This window comes from Podarcis tiliguerta, assembly GCF_965153285.1.
Source record: "Podarcis tiliguerta genome assembly, chromosome: 5".
Classification (NCBI taxonomy): domain Eukaryota; kingdom Metazoa; phylum Chordata; class Lepidosauria; order Squamata; family Lacertidae; genus Podarcis; species Podarcis tiliguerta.
The window spans coordinates 40,994,163-41,017,946 of record NC_139538.1 but is presented as its reverse complement, the minus strand read 5'-3'; the positions used below and the strand labels follow the sequence as shown (position 1 = coordinate 41,017,946).

The window sequence follows — 23,784 nt, the reverse complement described above, 5'->3', positions numbered from 1 at the left end:
CAATAGTGACCGGCCTGAGGTCACCCATTGAGGTTCACTGCTGAGCAGAGATTATAGTGTGGAATTACTATTCTTTATTCAATCATTTTTATGGAGAATTCAAATGAGCTCATAATCAACCAGTTGGAATGATTGTGTGGTCTGTGTTGCCTTTTTGCAGAGCTGATTTGTTTGGTTTTTAAGAGGTAAAATGCAATTGCAATATTTAATGTGGACTAGCAAAGCACTATGGCTACTGTGTCTTTAATTATAAGCTTTCTTATTGTTCAGTGCAACCAACAATCTGTCTTTTCATTACCCCTTAATTAGTCAATTATTTGTACCCTGGTGAGTTTTAACTATGGATTTCTTCTTGTTTTTTATTTTCTGAAATAGCATTATTTTACAATCGAAAAGAAAATTCAAAAATGAAAAGAAAGCACCCCACACCAAATAACAGAGACTAATTAAGAAGTTCTTCAACACTGCTGCTGCCTTCATGAATAGGAAGCAATTAGAGGCAGAAGACACAATGAGGAAGCTTCTTCATAAAGTTACAGGCAACCTTCCCCGAAAGAGACGTACTACTTCATAGTAAACATTATAGAAGAATCTTGGCCATAGGGACCAGCATCTTCAGATAATATAGTGCTATAATAAGCGCCATATGGAACTTGCTAACTGTGGAAAAATAATGCCTTAATTCAAAAGGGTTCTAGTGTGGATGAAATTTTGAAGTGCAATGTCTCTTTTTCAAGTCCGATACTCTAGCAATGGACAAATCAATTGAAGTCCATGTTGCTTTTGCATGTGTTCATCCGTGTCACTTTTGCATGGATTCATTTTTTTTTTCTGCATTGATCAACAAATATTTTTAAAAACCTGCACAAAAATTCACATTTTAAAGACATGGATTGAATCCAGCTATATAGTGAATGTGCAGAATGACTTCTGCAAGTGCAATGGAATACCTCCCTTTCTCCTCCCCCCATGTCACCCCCAGATCTGCTCCAGAGGGTCGTGGGAGGCAGACGAGTGTAGGGGAAGCTCCACTGTACTTACAAAAGTCATTCCATGTACGTAATGATGGGCTAATTAGGTAAAAACCAATTTTTAAATATTTATTTTTAAAGGCCGTTTCTCTTAAAATACTTTTTCTAATATACTCTTTCTCAAAATATTCATTTTAAATGCATTTTGCCACGTTTAACCAAGAATGAGCAAACATGAGAATTTAGTTTCTTTCAGTTTCTCATTTTGCCAATCTTAAAATTTAGTTCATTTCTCCATCAGTTTGTATGTGATTTTAAGTCAGCATGAAAACACACAGATTCACATTAAAATACACACCCAATCAATCCCTTGTTGAAACTGCTGAAAACTGAGTTGCAACATTCAGAAAAGTGTGAAAGTTTGTGAATAATTACATTAATCCAGATCAGACCAGTTTGAACTGGAATTTGCAAAAAACAAATTCTTCGAGTATCCCTACCACACCCTATCCAGCACACAGCACTACTTTCTTATCCAGCTTGCACTCTGATAAAAGTCCTCTGCTCTTTTGGCAACAGAAATTCAAGCGATTTTCAAGAGATAGATGCTAATGTGATAAAATGTTGTGAAGTTATCTGGTGAAAACCACTTTTGGGAACACAGTTAATGCTACACATTTTCCCCGTTTCCATTAAAGGCTGTGCTGGAATTACTGTACACAGTTATATAGATCCCAGCTGAGATATTCAGTGATAGCCAAAAAAACAATTCCATGACTATCAGTGATGGTCCCTGAGGTTAGGGAGAAGCAAAGCGATTGCACAGAAATAAAATAGAGAGAAAAGATGCAATTTTAGAAGTCATTTTTATTTACTCATTTTAGCTGCGAGGCTGCAATCTTACTTATATGCTTAGTGAACCCCAGTGAATTTGGGAGTAAGCATGACTGACTGACTTGGGAGAAGGCATGCACAGAATTGGGTTGCACGTGTAAAATAGCACAGAGCAGGCAGCAATTTTCAAGTAAATCCTGTCTGCTGATGTACAGCTACACCATCTTCGCTGTACATCTGACATTCTAATGAGCAAAGACAAACGGGCCGGGTGCTGATAGGGAAGAGAAAAAGGGCACGGGAACTTTCAGCCAATCAGCACTCTGACCAAGCTGCTGGGAAAGGAAGCCAGAGGTATGTGTACTCTGTGCTTAATAAACAAGCAAGCAAGCAAGCAAGCAAACAAACAAACAAACATCATGCTGAGATATCCCAAACTCTATGGCTCAAAAAGCTGGACTCTATATAAAACAGGCTTCTCTAACCTGGTGTTCTCCAGATGTTTTGTACTCTGACTCCCACCAGCCCCAGCCAGAATGGGCTGAGGATGATGGGATTTGTAGTCCTAAACATCTGGAAGGCACCTGGTTGGGAAGGCTGATATAAAGTATACAGATAAAACAGATTGGTGTTTACTTTTTAAAAAATGTATTCCATTTCTGTAAGTCGCTGGGAGGCACAAGGAGCTCTGCAAGGCACCGATGTCCTTCCTTCTCTCTGACCACAGAAAATATTAAATTACTCAATTCTCTGACGTCAGAGATGTCTCCAGAAAATGTTCCAAACCTACCACATAAGGGTCCAAAGCCGCCTTACTTGGGTGGTAAAGAAAGCTAAAATTTTCATGAAATTGAGTTTTGTGCTTCACTAGACCAATTTTCTATACTTGTACAGAAGGGAGAAAAGACACATAGCCTTGAAACACCCTTGTCAATGGCAAAGTCCAAGCTGTAAAAAACCGTCCTGAAGAACAGGCAAGATATGCACTTTGGATAAGTGAATGGGATGGAATGGGACCTCATTGAAAACAGCCTCTTTCACTGGCAGGATTTCCTTAGATCTTGAAAACTAGCCATCCAGTTTATCCTTAAAAAGTTTCTCCATGGAAGGAAATTCCATAACTTTGGGGCAGTTTGTTCCATTGTCCAAGTGGTCATAAAGTTTTTCCTGTCTCTTTCTGGTAAACAGATGCTTTTGGTTGGAAATTTCTTACGAAGAATTTACAATAATGCACTCACAGTGAAATCCTATATATGATTACTCAGAAGAAAGTCTAACTGTATTCAATGCATTTCATTCTGGTGAAAGTGTGCATAGGGGCTGTTGCTTTTCAGTGCAATTCTATACATGTCTACTCAGAAGTAAAACGGGACTACTAATTAAATTAAATGGGACTTATGTCCAGTTAAGTGGGTCTAGATCAATGCGCAAAGTGTTTTGAAACTTTTATCCTGGAAATGAGGCAGAGAATCAGTTCACTGGGGGGGGGGAGAGAGACACTGCATGTGACCCTAACTGTGGAGTTCTGTCCATGTGCACGCGCATGCACACACACACACACACACACTGCTTCCATGGGGGACATGACCCTTATCAGGACCTAAATTTGTGGGGCTTTAATCCTTTGCCCTTCTGCTGTTGTCTCAATCTGGATTGTGCTTCCTAGGCCTGCAATTTTCATTGCAAACAAAACAAAACAAAAAACCATGTCGGAATCTTTTTTTGTTTTTGCTGTTTTCAATGTACAGTGGTGCCTTGCAAGACGAAAAGAATCCGTTCCGCGAGTCTTCGTCTTGCGGTTTTTTCGTCTTGCGAAGCAAGCCCATTAGCGGATTAGCGCTATTGGCAGTTTAAGGGCTATTAACGCCTATTAAAGGCTTAAGGGATTAGCGGTTTTGCTGCTAAAATGCTTTTAGCAGCTTAGCGATTCAGAAAAAGGGGTTTTGGAGCGGGAAAAACCCCCGAAAATTTTCGTCAATTTTCGTCTTGCGAAGCAAGCCCATAGGGAAATTTGTCTTGCGCTGCGCCTCTGCAAACAGAAAACCCTTTCGTCTTGCGGGTTTTCCGTCTTGCGAGGCATTTGTCTTGCGGGGCACCACTGTATGCTTCCCTCCCCAATCCAGACTGGGACTGCAGCAAGATACAAAGAGTTAACCTCTTCCCAACCTCCTTGCTAGGGTTCCAAACTGGATTTGGGGTGCTGGATTGGGGAACTGGTGAGGGATCCTTGTACTCAAGGACAAGCAGCCAGGGGACAACCAGCTGACATACCTATTGATTAATTATCCATTGATTAATTCCCTGTCTCCACATCAGACACACCACCATCACCAACAAAAACACACTCAGGTTGACTCACAGGAAGCTGGCAGCATAGGAATCTGAGAGGTTGGTGATGCCTCCTTCAGAGGTGGCTCCGATGCCCTCGAGCCAAATCCTTTTTCCAGGCACATGTGTATTGACAACCTATTGCCAAAATAAAAGGACAAGGATGGTCAGTAATCTTCAGGAGGCAGCTAGTACTCATAAAATGCTATGGATGTGGACAGGTTAGCACAAATAGGATTGCTTGGCTTCGCATGGCTTAATGAGGTCACAGAGTACAGGTGAGTAATAGATGGGAAACACCATGAGCTAAAAAAAATATCTTACCAACACCACCCATTGCCTGGCATCAACCTTCCTCACCTCTCCCCCACTTCCAGTACCTGCACTGATCTTACTCCAACCCCTTAACATACAGGGCTTTGCAGGCTTTCACGTCGACCATTTCTTAAGTGCCCAAGGAGCCTGTGATCTAGCACTGGTTCCCTTCCCTAGGCTTATGTGTCCCATCTGAAGCACCACATAGCATGCTGGCGAAGAAAGCACCCCACTGTTGCAAGACGGGGTTGTTATTTCTTCAAAGTCCCGTCTCCTCACAGAAATAGAAATTACACGCACACACTAACTTGTGTAGGATATATCCCATATACATAGATAAACTTCCCTTCCAAGTTTCATCACATTAGGCTGGCATGCCATCTAACCATGGGGCAACCCTACCATCTTCCTGACTGGACAACCACCCATCCCCACATAGCAGTTATGCAGCAAAGGTTGCCCTCATTCTCAGTTTTAAAAAGTTGATCATCTCTGATCCTCATATGGTGACTCCTTTGCATATATGTTCACTGAAAGCTGCCCTTCAACCAGCACTGCACAAAAGGGCCACTTTCACACACTGTATTTGTCATGTGTATATACATAAACATATGTGCACAGCTAACACATTTTTCACTGTTTTTATGATATAAATACAATGCACCATGGAGCTGGGATCAGACATAGCTCCTTACTGTATGTACAAGTATAATGTGTAAATTTGCCAAAAAACTAAATAAAGGAATAGCAGCCAAATGAAAGGGGGGTGGGAATCTGGTTAGTGCTCAGATGGTCAATCTACATGGGTGCACAGGGTCTAACTCCTCCATAAGCCAGGACAGGATTTCAGACTCTAAACTGTTCCTGAGAAACTGAGAATAGGAACTATGGTGGTAGCAACTATGAAGCAATCTCACGTCACAACCATGCCAGATTGCATAATGAGAGTAATAATAGTCCTGGCCACAGGGTGGAAACAAACTTGCTAGTTTTGGAGCAGCCAAAACTTTCTCACAAGGCCTTGATTCTAAGACCAAATTGGGCGGTGGTACTTTGCTGAGCATCTGAAGTGGTGAAATGGAGATATGAGCATGGCATCAGAGGTACCGGCCTGGGAAATGCCATCGTAACACAAGACAAACCTTGGCAGCACAGACATGCCCAGGACAAGACGGCGCCAGCAAACAAAAGTGCATCAGTGACAACAAGGACTGGGGATGCCAGCTTGCAGCTCCTTCTGCCTCTGCACAGGAGACCTGTCAGAGTGCCTAGGAGATATGGCCACTTGCCAGACCTGGCTTCATTACCTGAAGGCAGCATCTTGTAGCAATAAAACAAGGCAAGAGCATAGAAAGGGGCTCATAACTTTAATTAGTGACACTTCACCTAATATTTGTGTTGGGTTCTCTAACAGAATGATTGGTCCCCTATTAGGATCAGCCTGATAGCCCAGATGAAAATCTGACCCCAAAGTGAGATTTAAAAAGTCCTTTCTGATAAATCATGTTTGTTTTGATGTGTCAACCATTCTAGTCAACAATGGATCAAACATTCCTGCCAGGAAGCCTCATAGCTAAGCAAGGTGCATTCCATAAAGAAGAGCCATATTTCCATCTTACTTTTCATTTTAATTTCCAAAGGTCTATTGCCTCACCCTCAATTCCTATCTTGTTGAGACTATAGTACATTTACTGCCATAATCTACCAGAAGTTCTGATACTACTACAGCTTGACTGACTCCAAAGTAGCCATTCCCAATGCTCCCATAGGGACAGAGCCTGTCTATGGGGCATATCTTGGATATCTTCATACCTACTCTCCCAGCTTTGCTTAGCCTGACTTGAAAGCTGGGATCCTGCAGGGCCCATAAGTAGCAAGGTTGGTCCCAACTGAAACCCCTGCTAGGTGCGTCTAGCACTGGGCAGAGTGAGCCCAGGAGAAAGCTCCCCACCCTTGGAGACATGCTGCCCTCTTGCCCCAGCTCACTCACGCACTTTCTGGATTTTCCTGATCTGGTCAGAGAGTGTGTCTAACAGGCGCGTTTTCAGGAAGTCCGTCACCTTGGCCACTCGGCCATCAAGGTAGTAACTGGAATGAAAATGAGAAGGCAACAGTCAGAGAGGGGCTGCAGTTATGTGCTCTCCCTCACCCTGGCTAAGGACCGCGCCTCTGATGCCCACATTCGGGGTTCCCCAAAGGTTGCTCTCTGTTCTGCATAAGATGAGTTGCTCTTACTGACCTTTGTTTCTTCTACCACTTTCTTCTCTGTGTCTTCTGCCACAGGATGCTCCCTGTGCCCAGAGGACCCTCCCCACAATTTCCCTCTCTTCTAAAAGCCCTTCCATAATCCATATCATCAGCAAAGTCTTTGCCTGCACCTGCACCTCCACTTCCATTTGCACAAGTAATTGTGCAATTAGTCCCTGATCTCTTCTTCCTACTAACTTGTCCATCTAATGAAGACAGCAAGCCCTCTGGGCAGAAACACATTTCTATGTTCCGCACAGTGCCTGGCACCACATCTGGTGCAAAAGAAAGAGAAAAATATTATTAAGGTTCCCAACCGTGAGCTTGCCCATCCAGTCAGGCCCTTCTGCTCACATTGTGCATATTAATTGATTGACCAAGTATGAATACACTGCTACAACTAACCTCACCACCCTGTTCTTTCTGACACATGAAAGAACAGGAAATGCACAATTCTTCACCAGATTTGAGAGGCCGTGTGTCCCTCAGCACCAGTTTCTGGGGCGCAATAACAGGAAAGGGTTATTGTGTTCATGCATTTGTAGGTGTCCCAAAGGCATGTGGTTGGTCACTGTGGGGGAAAGGGTACTCAACTAGATGGATAGTTGATTTGATCCAATGGAGTTCTTTTTATGCTCTTACCATCACCAGATCCTGTAAAGAAATAGCTGGACCAATGTTTCAGAAACCATACACTGACCACGCCATTACCACCCTCCATTAGCCACACTGAGTTTCCCCATGAAAGAGTGCAATATATAGGTATAACAAATCCAATGCATGAATGAAAAGAGAGGGTAAATGGGACTAGATTTATTGCAGAGGCAACAGTGTAAGCTGAAGGATAATGTCAGCAGAGGATCTTTTCTGAAAAAGTACTGGATGGATTTAGACTTGGGTTAGAAAGTTTCACATAAGATCAGAAAATGACAGGCAAGGATATGCTGGTTATAAGACACACTTAGGAGTTTTCTTTCCAAACATGAGAGACTGGTCACCAGGCAGGCAAGATGGGACAGAACTTTATCAGTGTTTTTACTATTGCATTGCTTAAGTGTCTCTTTGCAAGGATAGGGAGAACACCAGAGCAAAGTGACCCCACATCTGGTGATTCTCTTGGCTGCTCCACTAGGTCTGGTAGGCAGCTGCCCAATGGCAATCAGTTGTTTCCAAGACTCCCATTTACTTTTATTGGAGCATTCCCTTTTCTGCATGATGCATAAAAACGTCCTTGGGCTTTTGAGACAGGCAAAACAGACCTTTCCTGCTGAGAAGGGGGTGGGTGGGTCCTAGACCTTTCTTAATGCTACAAGATTAGCACCTGCTGTGATGCTGAAACTGTGTGGCTCCTCTGCATGTGTTTCAAGGGAAGTCTGTTGTGAAAAGTTTGAACCACTGAGCACGTTCACATGTAATGCTAAGCCAAGATGTGTGTTGGTTTTTTGAACCATAATATGCACAAGTAGTATGCTGGTGCATACAGTTCAAGCATTCCTGCTTTGCTCCTCCCTTCATCCAGCTGGGAGGAACAAACCACAAGTTCTGGCTTGGCATGATGTCATCCTAGCAAGTGCTCCTCCTAGTACATTGCTCCCAAACAAACCACAGTCGGCAAGACAAGAATAATAAACCTTGGCTTCGCAGCATGGTTAGTTTGGAGAGGAACAAATAATGCACACTGGTTTGGACATAATGCTAAAGTCAAGGGTTGTGGTTTGCTTTCCCCAGCTGGGAAGAGCAAAACAGGAGTGCTAGTGCACATTATGGATAAACAAGTCGCACACCTTGCCTTAGTGTTACATGTCAGCACATCCCTTGGATTAAAACAAAGGGACTGCACAGCATGTTTGACTTAAAATGTTTGCTAGCACATCTGGAAGCATAGTGGGGAATGCTGTTTGGACAAATATGGCAGGAGTTGAGCCCTACAACTGAATGGTATAGTTACTGTGAGGTTTGGGGTTAGGAAATTAATGAAGAAGTTGTTTAAAGTTTGGCATAGGCCCAACAGACCGCACTCCTTCCCAAGAGCAGTAGTCTGAAGCTCAATCAGGCTTCTGAGCAAAATAATATCAGCTTCAGTGGTAGCAGAAAAAACATTCTTTTCATATATCATTAAGATACCACAGTCTCTGTTGTGACACATTGTCCCAAAAGGAAACATAGACCCTGGTTAGTGCATCTGCATCCCTTAGAATCTCACACCATTCATGGAGATTTGAGTGGTATGTAACAATGCATTTGCTCTGCTGGCAGCTCTCCAGTTCAGGAACTTAAAGAAGGCTGGAAGGGTTCTTTTCCTCTCCCCATCAACATGTTAACTTCAGCAGCAAAAGCCCAAGCTGAGTCATGGACAAGAAATGTCTATTACATATCTAATCATGCAATTCAGCACCACATCACTGTCTGCACTGTGCTTGCTGCCTACCGGCATGCTTAAAAGCCCATGCAAGCCATTTCTGGGGAGTCGGGATGCCAGCTGCCTCTTACACTAAGCAAAACTATGAAAGCATCAGTATCTTTTTAAGACACCACCCACAATTAACGGCCCAAACCATTAGCCTCAGATGGGATTTAATGAGCAGAGTTTGAGGGCTTCAGAACAGCTGTTTTTGTTTTACTCCTCTTTATGGTAGAGGAACCTTTGCCCCATTATCTGACCCCCTCCTTTTATTTCAGTTAATTGCATTAAAGCCATTTCCCAACACTCAGGAATTTCCAAATCCATTCCTGCTCCAGCAAGGTCTGCTTGGAATTAGAGCCCCACCACCTCCTCTCTTCATCCCACCTCCCGGTTTTTTCTCACTAGCTGGGAAAGGGGAAACTGGCACCTTCCCCCTGCAGCTATTCAGCAAGGCACAGGTTTCCTGCACAAAGTACTTCCTCCATCTCTGGTATTGCCACCATTTGCTCCCTCTCAATTCCTGAAAATCTAGCTGATGATGATGATATATTATTATGTATATAACCCGCCCATCTGCCTGGGTTTTCCAGCCACTCTGTGCAGCTCCCAACAAAATACTAAAAACACGATAAACATCAAACATTGAAAACTACCCTAAACAGGGTTGCCTTCAGATGTGTTCTAAAAGTCAGGTAGTTGTTTATTTCTTTGACATCTGATGGGAGGGCATTCCACAGAGCGGGCGCCACTACCGAGAAAGCCCTCTGCTTGTTTCTCAGAAGCTATTTCCTTTTTTCAGGTGTGATCCCGGACTCTTACACTTTTGATTTTAGCCACTTCTGGAAATTCTGCAAGTGTTTGAAGTCTGACTCTGGGGCGATTGGTCTGTGATGTGGATGGTGGTGTTTGTGAGCCCCACCCCTTTGAATTGCCTGTCTCCCAATCTGCTTTGATCACTTCTAAAACAAATTCACATGATTCCCTACAACATATCCCTCACCTCCGATGCTGTCCAGTTTCAGTGAAAATTCATTGTGCCTGCTGTTTTGCTCCAGTGCTGGGGTACACACACTACTTTTTTAGCAACTAACCTTTCCCCTACAAAGCAACTACAGCAAGGATGGCAGCAGGCGCTCTTTACAGGGAAAGGGGAGGGCAGATGAAGTTTCCCCAGAAAAAGCAGGAGCTTATTTGATGGGGAAAGGGTGTGTGGGTGAAGTTTTCCCAGAACTTCCCCCTGAAAAGGCTATCTATTTCATGGAATCAAGGTATGGAACAAGTAGCAAAGAATCAAGCCCAGCATTAGTACAACATTCTGTAATTAAACTCATGCCATTGCTGCTATCTAAAAGTGCTGATTTTCTCACAGTTCATGTTAGATTGGGGGGGGGGTGAATGTGTGACCCACATGGATGGGCTTTGTCCTTCGTGATAGAGAGATGGGCACTAACCACCCAGATGAGTAGACACACACTACAGGATATTGCACATTTTCCACTTTGAATTCCTTTCCTCCATTTCAGTCTTAAGGGTATCTCCTGTAGAGTGAATCCTTCTGCAGCAAAATACTCAATGCATTCTTACAACAAATGTTTCATTTGTTCCACTGGTATGCTACAATACCATATGTGCTTACATCAGTGTATATGAACCAAGGCTCTGATTCATGAACAAATACATTGCAAAAGTTCTGTCATCAACCCCACGGCACTCAATGAGTGATAGCAACAGATCTCATGCACAGGTAAGATAGTCATTGTGTAGCCACTGTGCCTGGGAGAGTGATCAGCGCAGCGCTCCTGAATCTCTGTAAATTTAGAAAAGACGCTTCACTGGAGTCTGGAGTCCAAGAATGAATGGAGTGCTATATGGTATGCATAATTGTTTCCAACACGATTATCATGGAGTTTCACACACAAATGAAGCAGGTATAGTCTGGAATCATGAACCCATGTTATTCCAAATAACACAGAGTTCTCTGTAAGTGCAATTCTGTGGCTATAACCTGGGAAACACTTTTGCATGCACCACAGAACTTCCTTCAGAATGCAAAACTAATGGTGCTTCCGTGTAGCTGAAGACATTAAAGTACCATAAAGGGGTCTTGCATAATATAATATCTTGCCTAAGTGTAAATCTTGACAAGTTTTGAGGGCCCTTCTTTCTATCTGATTCTATAAAGCTTCACTTTCTGTCAATCACTAGAGAAAGGCTAACACACATCCTGCCTTTGTTCAGTCAAAATCACAATGTTTGAGTGAGAGAGCTCTCTTCCTCATGTGGGGCCTATTGACCATGCTGACTGAGACTGATGGGAGCTGGAGTCCAACAGCATCCAGAAAGCCACCGGTTAGACACCCCTAGCCTAGAGATTACTGACAGTCTATCTCTGGAACAAGGGATAGTTTCAGCACCACTAGTGGATCAACCCTATGGAATCCTGGAAAGCCAGAAATTTATTTTGGCAAAAATGTCTGTACAAGCCAATACCAATTTGGCACAGCTTTATTCTGAAGATGCCAACAAATACAACAGAGCATCAACAACTTTCTAAGGACAAGGGACTGTCATTACTTGGCACTAAATCCATGCTTGCTCTCAGGCTATGTTGTTAGGCAGCAGGAACACCAGTCACACTAACCTGAGCAAACTCTTCATTAAGAGAACTGCCTGTGGATCACATCCCATTTTTTGCCACAGCAAGAATTCTATGCCCATCATTTCTAAAAGTGGCTCTTGGTCCTGATCAGGTTGTTTTCAGCAACATGGTTAAACCAGGACAATATCCCATTTAGGCTACGTAAATTCTGCACATGTTTCTTTCTAAAGCTATCACATGACCCCAGAGAGTAGACAGACCTGGTTGCTAAGGTAAATGGCACAAAAGGCAGAAATGTAAATAAAAGTACCTCTCTGTGACTCAACCCACACTTTACTCAGAGTAGACTTGTTGGATTTAATGCCTATGACTAGGTCTGTTAATTTCAGTGGGTCTACTCTGAGTAAAAGTTAGTTGAAAACAGCCCTGTATATTCACAATCAGCTTGTCCTGTGACTGCCAGTTTCTCACACTAGTGAGGAAAGAACAGTGCTAGCAGACAAGTTCTGCCCTTTGAAATACTCATCACACAGTAGGTTTCTGTGAGGACATCATCCCTCTACCACACATAGGGCACTGGTGTGCAGCATCCTTTTCTTTGAATATCTTCTTGCATTGATACTGAAATGTGCAAGGCTTATCTTATAGGATTTATTTTTAGCCTACCCTGAGCTTCACACTAGGGAAGCCTCTGACACCAAAACCAACATGAGTGGTAGAATTCCTTGCTACATAGCTGGTATTCTTCTCAAAGTTCTGCTGTCTGCAAGAGTTTAGCCCGTCCATATAACCAGAAAGGTTTCTCCTTAGCCAACAGAGTGAACTCAAGAAAATAGAATGGGAAAGGTAGTCTTAGAAGTCTCTCTCTGTGTTCTTTGTCTAAAGATAGTGTCCTATCGATGTCTGGCTCAGTTCTTGACTTCTGCCCAAATTAATGCACGTTTAGAAATATTGGAAAGGGAAAGGGAAAAATACCTACTGTTGCCAGGTAACAGCATCCACTGTGTTCCCTGCCACCTTCATGAACCTGTGAGATACAGAAAATATGTGAGTTTCTGGAAATGAGAGTGGTCCACACATACATACATACATACATACATACATGTACTCACAGCTCACATCAGTACAGGCCACTAACATTCCCAAGAAGTCCAAGTATGACATACTGTTCTTCTGCTATGCAATATCACATCAACATTGAATCAGTAGGCTTTTGTCAATTTAAATAGTTGGATATAGCAAAACCCATACTCTTATTTACTCCAGTTCTGATTGGAAAGAAGATTATTTTTGGAAAGGAGAACCTTAGCTAAACTGGACCCATTAATGAAACTCTCTGAAGGGGTTGGTGAAGGTTCTCAGGGTGCTATGATACTACTGCAATAGCTTCAGATTAGCCCTTTGGTATCGCAGTTGCTCCAAGAACTGACTCACTAGGGAATAGGGACAATCAGAAGGATCCAAGAATGAATCTCCTAGAGTGCCTGCACCCCAAAAACTCTGAAAGGCAAGGAAGCTTAAAGTGTGCTCGCGGCATCTCCAAGAACCAAAAAACATTTCTTTCCTTGTAGTTTGGTGTTGCGCACCCAGCATGCATATCAAAAACCATGCTATGTTATCTTAGATAGCAAATTTCCAAGGCTTTATGATGCATGCAGTATGGTTTGCAGCAAGCAGCACATCATAAAGTTGTACATGACAATAAGGAAAGTCAGAATTTGGTAGACCTCTTGCAACTTTGCCAGTTTTGCATGGCAGAAACCACCACACATTGCTGAGACTGACTTATTCAAATTTGCATGATTATTCTGACTGCAGTGTTTTGGTTTAGCAAAAACTGGGGCAACAGAAGCCCCAAAAAATCAGGAGAAATTTGGAACAGGGGTAATAAGATATGGGGAGACAATAGGATGTTCCCTTCCCCCAAAAGCTCCTTTGGTTTTTCTGTGTATACATTTTCAAATCTTCTCCATAGCCATGACAGCCATGTAAAAAGAACAAGGGCAAGATGCAACACGTTGGGTGGGTGGGGGTAATACCATGTCTCGTATCATATGTTGTGGCTCTGTGACTTGAAACATGCTATGCGCACGCGCACACACACGACAGACAGCAGTTTGTTTGTTTGTTTGTTTGTTTGTTTGTTTGTGAGTATGTGTGTCAGTTTGGTTGAGAATATGAAAAACAAAGTCTTTCAGGTTCTAGGGCTCCACTTAAGTTCATTGTGTGTGCAAGATGCTCACAACACAGATAGTTCGGATGCTATGATTTTTTCAGCTAGCATAGGAGAACTGGAATACAGGCATCTCCATCTCTTCTACCATCAAGTGTAGGGGTAGCCAACATGGTGCCCTCCAACTCCCATCATCCCTGAGCACTGACCATGCTGGCTGGGGTTATGAGAGCTGAATGACATCTGGAAGGCACCACATTGGCTCACCATGATCTAGAGACCCATAGAACTGATGTTTGACTCATCCCCTTCATTGCTGTCAGGAAGGCAGCCAGAATAGTTATTTGTTTGAGCAGTCTCAACATTATCTAGAAAAGTATGCACATTTAATGTAATTCTCAGTTCCTCACTGTGTACATAAATAGCAAAGATGGGCAGAGTAATGGGCAGTCAGTGTGCTCTAGTGGTGATTTATACATTCTGTTCTCCCCATGCCCATCCACATGGAATGAAATGTTAATTTGTAGTCCTGTGAAATGATATGTGCTACTAAATTAAAGACATGGAGAAGTTCAGCCCCAACTAATAACATTTATATGTAGCTCATCTCCCTGTGGTTCTTTCCTCTTTCTTTCAAAGCCAGGGGAGGAGCATGTTTTATTTTATATTTGTATTTCTTTGGTTGCGGTGATTTTAAACAGAGTGCACACCATCTGTACCATTGTGTACATATGCTACAAATAATTTCATGATACATTATAAAAAAATCTATAATCTGGTAGGTAAGGCTACTGTATTTATCATTCACATCTTGTGGTTGACTTCATTCATTTCTATGTGTGTATAGTTCAACAGGAATGTCCTTTTTCTTAAGGTTAATGCCGTCAGGATTGTGGGGGGTTTCTTATCTCTTCCATACAGACCATCATATTTAGCTCTCCTATGAATTATATTATGTCCCACTATATTTGATGCCCCAAACAATCTACAGTGTTCTTTACTGAGGCCAAAGCAGAGCCAAGTACCATGGTCCTGTTACTCCCACTGTTTTAGATAGGTTGTCTGTGCTAATGAAACCAAGGCTAGCTTTCTCCTAATTTGGAGTACCATTGCATGGCTAATCTTGTTAAAAGAGCAATACCTCTGCCCAATATGTGCATATTTAGCACTTCTTTCATCTTTTCTGATTGTTAATAGTTTCCATTTCCTTTTGCTGAATTTCATTTGTTGCCCATCCAGCTGTCCAAGTTATCATGATTGCCTTGCATGCTATCTCTGTCCTGCAAAGCTTCTGAGTACACATTTGGTAAGCATCGTGTCCACACTAAGACATTCTATGTGCACATTTATGCACCTTCATATCCAAACCAGAGCACTTTCAACTTTAAAATCTATCTCCATGTTTCCAGTCCACACTAGTGGATTTTCCTTGATTGGATATATGAATGCTGTGGACCTAAGGTCCATTGTGGGTATGCACACAGGCACTTGTTTACCTGTCCAGGCACACTTTTTTATTTCGTTTTTGAAATATCAAGCTTACCAGAAAATGAGATCTGCACAAAGGAGCAGTCAAGAACAACAACAACAACAACAACAACAACAACAACAACAATAATAATAATAAATGTGTCACTCCAAGTGAGGCAAGGATTTGGAGTTGCTGGTATAAAAGGCTACCACTTCATTTCCTCCTCTTTTCTTTTCACACTTCCTGTACCCACAAGGGCAAATTTTATTTTTACTTTCAGTACAGCTCTTTTGTGCAAGGGCAGTTCTGTGCAAAAGAGCTTTTTTAAAAAATAAAAATTCCACGAACATGCCCATAGCAACAAGGAAAAGGGCAGGCTGCATTGTTTCCTTTATGCTGATGGAAACAAAATGGAAGTAGGGGGTGTGGCAAAATAGGAAAGGTGATCTACTTCTTAGTGGACGAGTCTTTGTCAGCATGAGCAGACAAGCTTTTGAAATATTTAGAGGACCACTTCTCAATTTATGATTTCCCTATGTTGACGGGATCACGTTATGTGCAACCCCTCCCTGATCCCTTCATCTCTACCCCACCTGGTGATATTTCTTACCCCCACAGGGAGCCTCCTAGGTGATAATTCATTTACAAAGATTAGAAGAGTCTTTGAAAAATAGAAGTGGCAGGAACAATGTTCAGAAGGCGAAGCTGGTGCCATATCAAGTATCCAGCTGGAACCAATTGGTCAAACACTGGACCAGATGATTCATCCAGCCAGATCTTGATAACACAAGTTCATAGGCAAGATGTCATCTGCTGATCCAAAAGGCATATCTACATTTTCCATACCTCCCTCTCTGGTATCCACATGGCAACAACCCTAACAGCTGAGTATCTGTAAAAAATGGGATTGTTGGATATACACAACATTCCCTTGGAACACCTGTCCTATCCCTAGTTGAAATAATTAATCTACTCTGAATGTTCAACTGTTTAACAACTTGTATTCCCACCTGATGATATTTCCTTCTACTTGTATTTCCATTTTGCATATGTGAAATGACATCAAAAGCCTTGCTAAAATACAATGCCTACTGTTCTAGCCTGATCTAATAGAGCAGATCCCTGCCAAAAGTCTGCTAGGTTGGCTTTCCCTGTTGTCGTCTTCATAAATCTATGCCAGCTACTAGCAATTACCCTGTTTTCCCATAGGTGCTTAAAACAGATTGATTTATAACCCATTCTAATAACTTCCAGGGTATAAAAGTCAGACTAATGGGCCTATAACTCCTCAATTTCTCCTTTCTTGCTTCTTAAATATAGCCATTATATATCTGTCCTTCTCCATTCTTCTGAGACATCTTCTTTCTTCCATGAAGACTCGAGATAATTGGTACATCCTCATGAGATTTCTTTGGCACGTGATGGTTTTTCTTTGATGTGTGACTTTCTCCCCTGACCCACATCTGTTTTCTCTCCCTGTGTGTCATATATCTACTTTGAAGAGCACAGAGTGTGCAGTTTAGGCATCAGGTAAGTGGGTTATGAACAAGCAAGTTGGGAAGGAATGGTCCTCAAGTCCTAGACCATTTCCCTACTTGTATATCTACAGTGACAGTCAGTCATTGGATGGGAATCTAAGGGCTGCTTCATATGTTATACCATGTGTAACAATGGCATTCACAGTAATATGGTGAAAGCATACATAGATGATGTTCTGCTACCACTCCACAGATGACTCATTTATTTCAGAGCTACATAGTGGGTAGTAACTTTTGCTTAACTTTTAACTTTTGCTCACTAGAAATTAATTGAAATTAATGAATGTGACTAAGTTAGGTTCATTAATTTCAATGGGTCTACTCTGAGTAACAGCTAGTTGAAGACTACCCAATATTTATTCCCATATTAAATCCAGTTTTTCTACATGTACATCTGTACTACATGACCAAATATCTATGGCATAAGAGAGCCTCGTAATACATTTCCACACAGTTTCACACTTTGAAAGTGTTTTTACTACTCTGGTTTCCGTTGCTGGGGAGGCCCAGTGTTTGGTCCAGGTACTTCAAAGGGTTTTTTGGTCATATGGTCAGACTCACAGCTAGGAAGTCAGCAGATTATGTGACAACAAACTCAATATTTTGCCTCATAAATTTATATATTTTGCTAAGCAGAGGCAGAGGAATTATTGAATACTTAAATAAAAACAAAATAATCATTTACATAATTCTTCCATGTATTTTTTAACCATTGGAGAAAAAAAATTATGTTCACCTTACCAGAAAAAACACAACCCTCTCACACAAAGAAAGCAGAAAAATCTGGAACACATCTTATTTTACAAAGGGGGGGGGGATATGGTGTAATGTCTTTCTATGCCTCCTCCCTTAAGATATGGGGTCTGTGAATTTTTAAAGAATCTCATTCACAAAGCCTGGTTTAAATTTTTATTCAGGTGCTAAGTATTCCAGTCAAAATGGAGAGTACTAAAGAGTACAAAAATGCCAAAATACATATACGATGAACACTTGGCCTCAGTGAGACAACTGAGGCATAACTCCACTTTAAAGAATGTGTATGGATTTACATAAAAAGAGGAACTGATGCACTCTGGAAACACACTCATCAAGTTCTCGTCACACGTACCTAACCCTCTCCAGGGCTGTGGTCCAGGAAAACCAGTTTTGCTAGTTTGAAGCAATTGCCAGCTTTTCACAACACAGATTGGCTGCTATCTTCTGACATCACAGATCCCCCCTCCCTCCTTGGAGCACTTTAGCAGATTTCCCACCCCTTCACACACACACACCCAAAAGGGGGGGGGTGGCATACATGAAGTTTTGATGGTTTAAACATGCAAACTCCCCCCCCCACACACACACACTGGTCATTGCCAGAAGTTGGGGGAAAGGGCATGATAGATGACTCAGTCCATATTGGATTCAGTCCATATTTGATTCACTGATAAAGCCTTCTGTCAAAAGCAGTGCAAATGCAGACTAGAATCCAGGCTCACTTTGAGTGAGGAAAGCATGTACTGTACTTTATTAAGACATCTTTCAGCTCTGCTTCCAATGCTTCCCCTCTCTTTCCCTCTGCCCAGCTGAGTTTATATTCATACTGCCATCTCAAAAGGTGGGATATAAATGTAAATACTGCAACAACTACTATTACTACTAATAGTAATAGTAGTAGAAGTATAATTTAGAGACCAGAAAGCTGGAGAGAAAGGGCCATGTGGCCTTCAGTGTAAGAGAAGGAAATATAATTATGAGGTTTTAGCTTAATTATGAATTATGGTGCTGGAGGAGACTCTTGAACTGCAAGAGTCCATGGACTGCAAGAAGATCAAACCTCTCCATTCTTAAGGAAATCAGCCCTGAGTGCTCAGTGGAAGGACAGATCCTGAAGCTGAGACTCCAATACTTTGGCCACCTCATGAGAAGAGAAGACTCCCTGGAAAAGACCCTGATGGTGGGAAAGATGGAGGGCACAAGGAGAAGGGGATGACAGAGGATGAGATGGCTGGACAGTGTTCTCGAAGCTACCAGCATTAGTCTGACCAAACTGCGGGAGGCAGTGGAAGACAGGAGTGCCTGGCGTGCTCTGGTCCATGGGGTCATGAAGAGTTGGACACGACTAAACAACAAAGCTTAAAAGCAATAGTTTCAGAGAAAACTAGTATCCTCTATCTTGGATTCACACCTAGGAAGGCTGCACACAGTGAAAGAGTGACACCAGTTTCCTATATACAAGGATGCCAGAAGGCAACCATTGCACTTCTGAGAAGGGAAATAATTTTTTATCTGATATTTCTGGAGAGGAAAATATAACATCACAGTCTACTCACCAAATATCATCCATCGTTTAGGAACCAAGTTCCACACAGGGGCTGAACCGAGGCTGAGGTCATCTCAGTCTCCCTGCTAACAACTCCACTGATTCTTTGGGAACTCTGAGAAATGCTACAACTCCTGACCCTCCACCCCACAAAGTAGGGAACAGATACAGACTGTTCTGAGCAGCTCTGGTTCCCTGAATAGCCTAATTAACACTTCATCAAGTGGGGCTGGCTGTCCCATCTGTGGAAATTCCCTTGCACCTGACCACATGTCCGTCTCTGATTCTTCTCTCTGCCCTGCAGCCAACTAGCTCAGCAGTACTAAAGGAACGAAATACCCCAAGTTCCCAAAGCATCTCTCCTTCCCCAAACGCAGCAAGATTTCAGGTACAATATTGTGTTAGTGTTCATTTCAGGGAAACCTGATTCACAATTCTGGCTGGGCAGACACAGGGAATCAGTTTGCTTTGAACATGTAGATAGTCGGTCTTTTTAAGAAAAAGAAAAACCCAAGGGTCGACAGTCCAAGACCACATTCACATTGGACATTTAAAGCACTATGATACCACTTGAAACAGACATGGTTTCCACCAGAGAATTCTGGGGGCTGTAGTTGGTTTAGGGTGCTGAGAACCATTAGGAGACCACTAATCCTCTCACAGAGCTATAATTTCCCACAGTTACCTGGGAAGAGCAATTGGATGTGATAACACTCTGAGGGAAAGGGCAGGCCATATGAATAAATAGTACTTTCCTGCTCCACAGTAGAGAGGACAGTGGCACAATTTCACACAAAGTTAGAGAAATCAACACCAAGTCTTTAAAGTGATGAAAGAGCAACAGGGAAAATGCTTGAGTGTCACAATTCAGCAATGGCATCGCCTGTATTCTCCATAATAAATGAGTGAATGCATAAATTATGTCAGATCCAGAGAAAACGGCTACTGTGTGGAATGGCCATAGCTCAGTGGCAGAACATGTGCCTTATATGGAGAGTGTCCCAGGTTCAAAATAGGGATGGAAGGATCTGTCAACATCAGTTTTCATTTTTCCAATCTTAAATTCAGTTCTCCACATTGTGAATTCTTTTCTTTTTTTAAAACTTCTCATGAAAATTCATCAGCATCTTAGTGCAAATTTCTCCCAATACATTTTTATATTCAGTTTTGACTAATGCACACATTTTGCAATCTTCCCCACTGTAATGAATTTCTGTACATTGTTTTTGCTAATAATTTCATGTTTATGCACACTTTCCCCTAATGTATGCATTATATAGTTGGAGAACTTGCATCAAAAAATTCAGATGAGTGTTGTTTCCATTTGCATGTTGTTTCAGAAAGTTCAAATTTGACAAATTCACTTTTAAATGAAAACTGCAACAAATTTCTCCTTTACCCCTGCCTCAGACTAAGCATGAACAGGATCACACGGTAACCAGATTTAAAATTTTCACCATACCCTCTCCACACACATGTCTTTAAAGCTAAATAAACCCAGTTCTTTTGGCCTTTCCTTGTAGAATTTGCCTTCTAGCCTATTTGCCATCTTTGTGGGTTGCCCCAGAAATGTTTCCAATTTGTTCATCAGCTTTGCTACCTAGAAGATGTGGCAGCATGCTTTCTTCCTCAGAATTACAGCTAATGCTGCTGCCAATATTACATTATTTTGCTGCAACTCCACATATGCCCCCTTTCTATTTTTATGTATTTAACAAAATTTATATACTGCTTGATTGTTGTTTTTTTTTAAAAAAAAACCTCAGCCGTTTAGAAAAACAGAAAATATAGCATTATATATATTATCAGTAAAAACAATTTAAGCCAGGTATTTAATATTATTTTTAAAATGATTTAAATCAACAGTAGCTAAAATGAAATCAAGCACGTGTAACTTTAGGCCCGCCTAAACAAAAATGTTTAAAACAAAAGCAGAAAATAGTACTGCCTGGTGTCAATAGACAGGGAATTCCAAAATGTATGCTGACTTGTGTGGAATGAGTCTTATGTGGCATCTGCAACAGTGCTAGTTCTGCAGATCAAACTGGTCAAAAGGGCATATATGGGGTAAGGAAGACCCTTAAGTAAACTGGTCCCAAGCTGCTAATGGTTTTATATATTAACAATATACTAATGATATACTAGGGCCGTGGGTGGCGCTGTGGGTTAAACCACAGAGCCTAGGACTTGCCGATCAGAAGGTCGGCAGTTCGAATCCCCACGACAGGGTGAGCTCCCATTGCTTGGTCCCTGCTCCTGCCAACCTAGCAGTTCGAAAGCACGTCAAAGTGCAAGTAGATAAATAGGTACCACTCTGGTGGGAAGGTAAACGGCGGTTCCGTGCACTGCTCTGGTTCGCCAGAAGCGGCTTAGTCATGCCGGCCACATGACCAGGAAGCTGTATTGGCTCCCTCGGCCAATAAAGCGAGATTAGCGTCGCAACCCCAGAGTCGGTCACGACTGGATTTAATGGTCAGGGGTCCCTTTACCTTTACTAATGATATACTATTATATACTAATGGTAACACCGTGAACTTGGACCAATAGCAATAACCTGTGCAGATATCTGAGCAGAGGTGTTATATATTGACAGGGTATCACTCCTTTCAGCAACTGTGCTGCAGCATTCTGCACTAACTGTAGCTTCTGTAGGAAGAGAAGCCCAACAAAGAGTGCATTGCAGCAATCCAATATTGAAGCCATCAATGGCTGAACTAATGTGATCAAACTCTGCTGGTCCAGAAATGATTGTAGCTGTGTCGTCAGTCACAGCTGGTAAAAAGTGCTTCTAGCCACTGAGGTTACCTGGGGCTCCAATGACAGGGATATGATATTTGCACACTTGAGTCTTCTTTGTTTGCATTTTACTTGGTCAGTTTTCACCATGTTGCTGTGTGCTAAGCTCTGAGGTTTATTAAGATTGTTTCTGGGGTGTTTGCCAGTTGTCCCAGTTTTGTATCAAAGGCTGGTGCAGAAGCAATGGCCAATCTGTGCAATGTCCTCTTTCTCATACAAGTCATGGTTGCTCAAGGCTTCTTCCTCTTTAGATGGAATAAGAGTCTATATAGCAACTGTTAATAAGGAAAGGTTTGGGTGTTTGAAAGGGACAGCCAATGAAAACTTCCGCCAATGCCTTAAGAATTTGACAGGAAAGTGGTGAAATAGTACTGGAACATAGGGAAGGGAAGTGGCAAAGGAGATCTTATAGGAGGGTCAACAATGAGGCATGGACACTTTGCTTTGATTGTCCTGACAATTTTACCAACTTAAGTCTAAAATGTCATGGAATACTCAGGGACCTTCAAATGCCAGAACCTGGTCTGCCTAGCACCCTGGCACTCTGGACATCATACAGCTAGAAATCAGGGCACATACAGTCAGTTTAGATAGTATACTGCTTCATATGACATGAAGAGCAGCTACTGTGCCTTTCATAGATGTATGCCTGGGGTAAGCATGGATTTTTCTATTACTGCACCATCATGGGCAAAGAAGCCACCTCTGCAGAGCTTTTCATTGCTGTGCAGTGATTGAACCTGAGAGATGGGTTTGATGTCTCTGGTATGAGAAAGACTTCATAGGTCCCTGCATTGTTGGCCATGAATCAAATCACTCACCCATCCAGAAGAGCCACAACGTTCTTCCTAGGCCTCCCAATGTTGGGCCCATACAGGCTGGCTCTGGAGTAGGTGCGGATCAGCTGCAACAGGCTCTTCAGCTGCATGTAGTCTTTGCCCAACTGAGTACCATTTACTGCTCGCCCTGTCAGGGTGCGGTAGTTATTTGGTTCTGGAAGCAAACAGAAACAAGCATTCACCAACTCTGACCCGACTGCTCTGAAGATGGTGCCCCGTAAAAGCCATGAGTGAGAAGGTGGAGTCACTGCCACTTATCAGGAAAGAGGGAGGGGAGGTTGGCACTGTGCGGGTACATTGGCAGAGAAAATCCAGTGATTTCACTGATGCACCTACATGGTGTTGACCTCCCTGCCGCCTCTCCCCTCTCCCTGCGTGGAGACCCTATGCAGAAAGGACTGGTGAAGATAGCTCATTACAGTGCAAACATATGCACACTTACCTCAGAATAAGTGATATTCAACACAGTTGGACTCCTGGAGAGACATTTTAGGATTGCACTATTTGTTCCCTGTTTTTACTGAGCACTTTCAAATCTTTCTCACACAAGCTCCTTCCTTCCCTGTACCATCAAGATATCAATCTCTTTTTTGCCTGCAGATTCCTATGGCTATCAATTGCAGTGAGCACCCTGAGTAGCAGTGTTCCACTTGTGTCATTCAACAGCTACTAGCTATGATGGCTATGTTCTATCTCCACTGTTGGAGACGTTATGGCGTTGAATACCTGTTGCTGGGAACAGCAAGTGGGCACGCTGCTGTTGCCTTCATTTCCAGCTTGCAGGCCTCCCACAGGCATCTGGTTGGCTACTGTGAGAGTAGGATGCTAGATTAGATGGGCCATTGGGCTGATCCATTGGGCTGTTCTTAAGAATTCTTCCTAACCTTGAAGGTGACGCCAGTGCTTCTTTTCTCTCCAATCCTCCTCCCCGTCCACCTCCTTCTCCAAATCCCCCTCTCCAAACCTC

At 42.4% G+C, this 23,784-nt stretch overlaps 1 protein-coding gene across 1 annotated transcript in view; it reads right to left on the bottom strand.

The window, feature by feature from the left end:
* Positions 1 to 23,784, bottom strand: part of HPSE2 (heparanase 2 (inactive)) — a 112,302-nt gene that overhangs the window by 11,067 nt on the left and 77,451 nt on the right. The window contains exons 5-8 of the mRNA XM_083443819.1: positions 22,800 to 22,971; positions 12,678 to 12,725; positions 6,443 to 6,536; positions 4,165 to 4,271 (exon numbers count right to left, since the gene is read on the bottom strand). Of these exons, the coding sequence (XP_083299945.1) occupies positions 4,165 to 4,271; positions 6,443 to 6,536; positions 12,678 to 12,725; positions 22,800 to 22,971 (421 nt within the window). The remainder of the gene's footprint in view (positions 1 to 4,164; positions 4,272 to 6,442; positions 6,537 to 12,677; positions 12,726 to 22,799; positions 22,972 to 23,784) is intronic.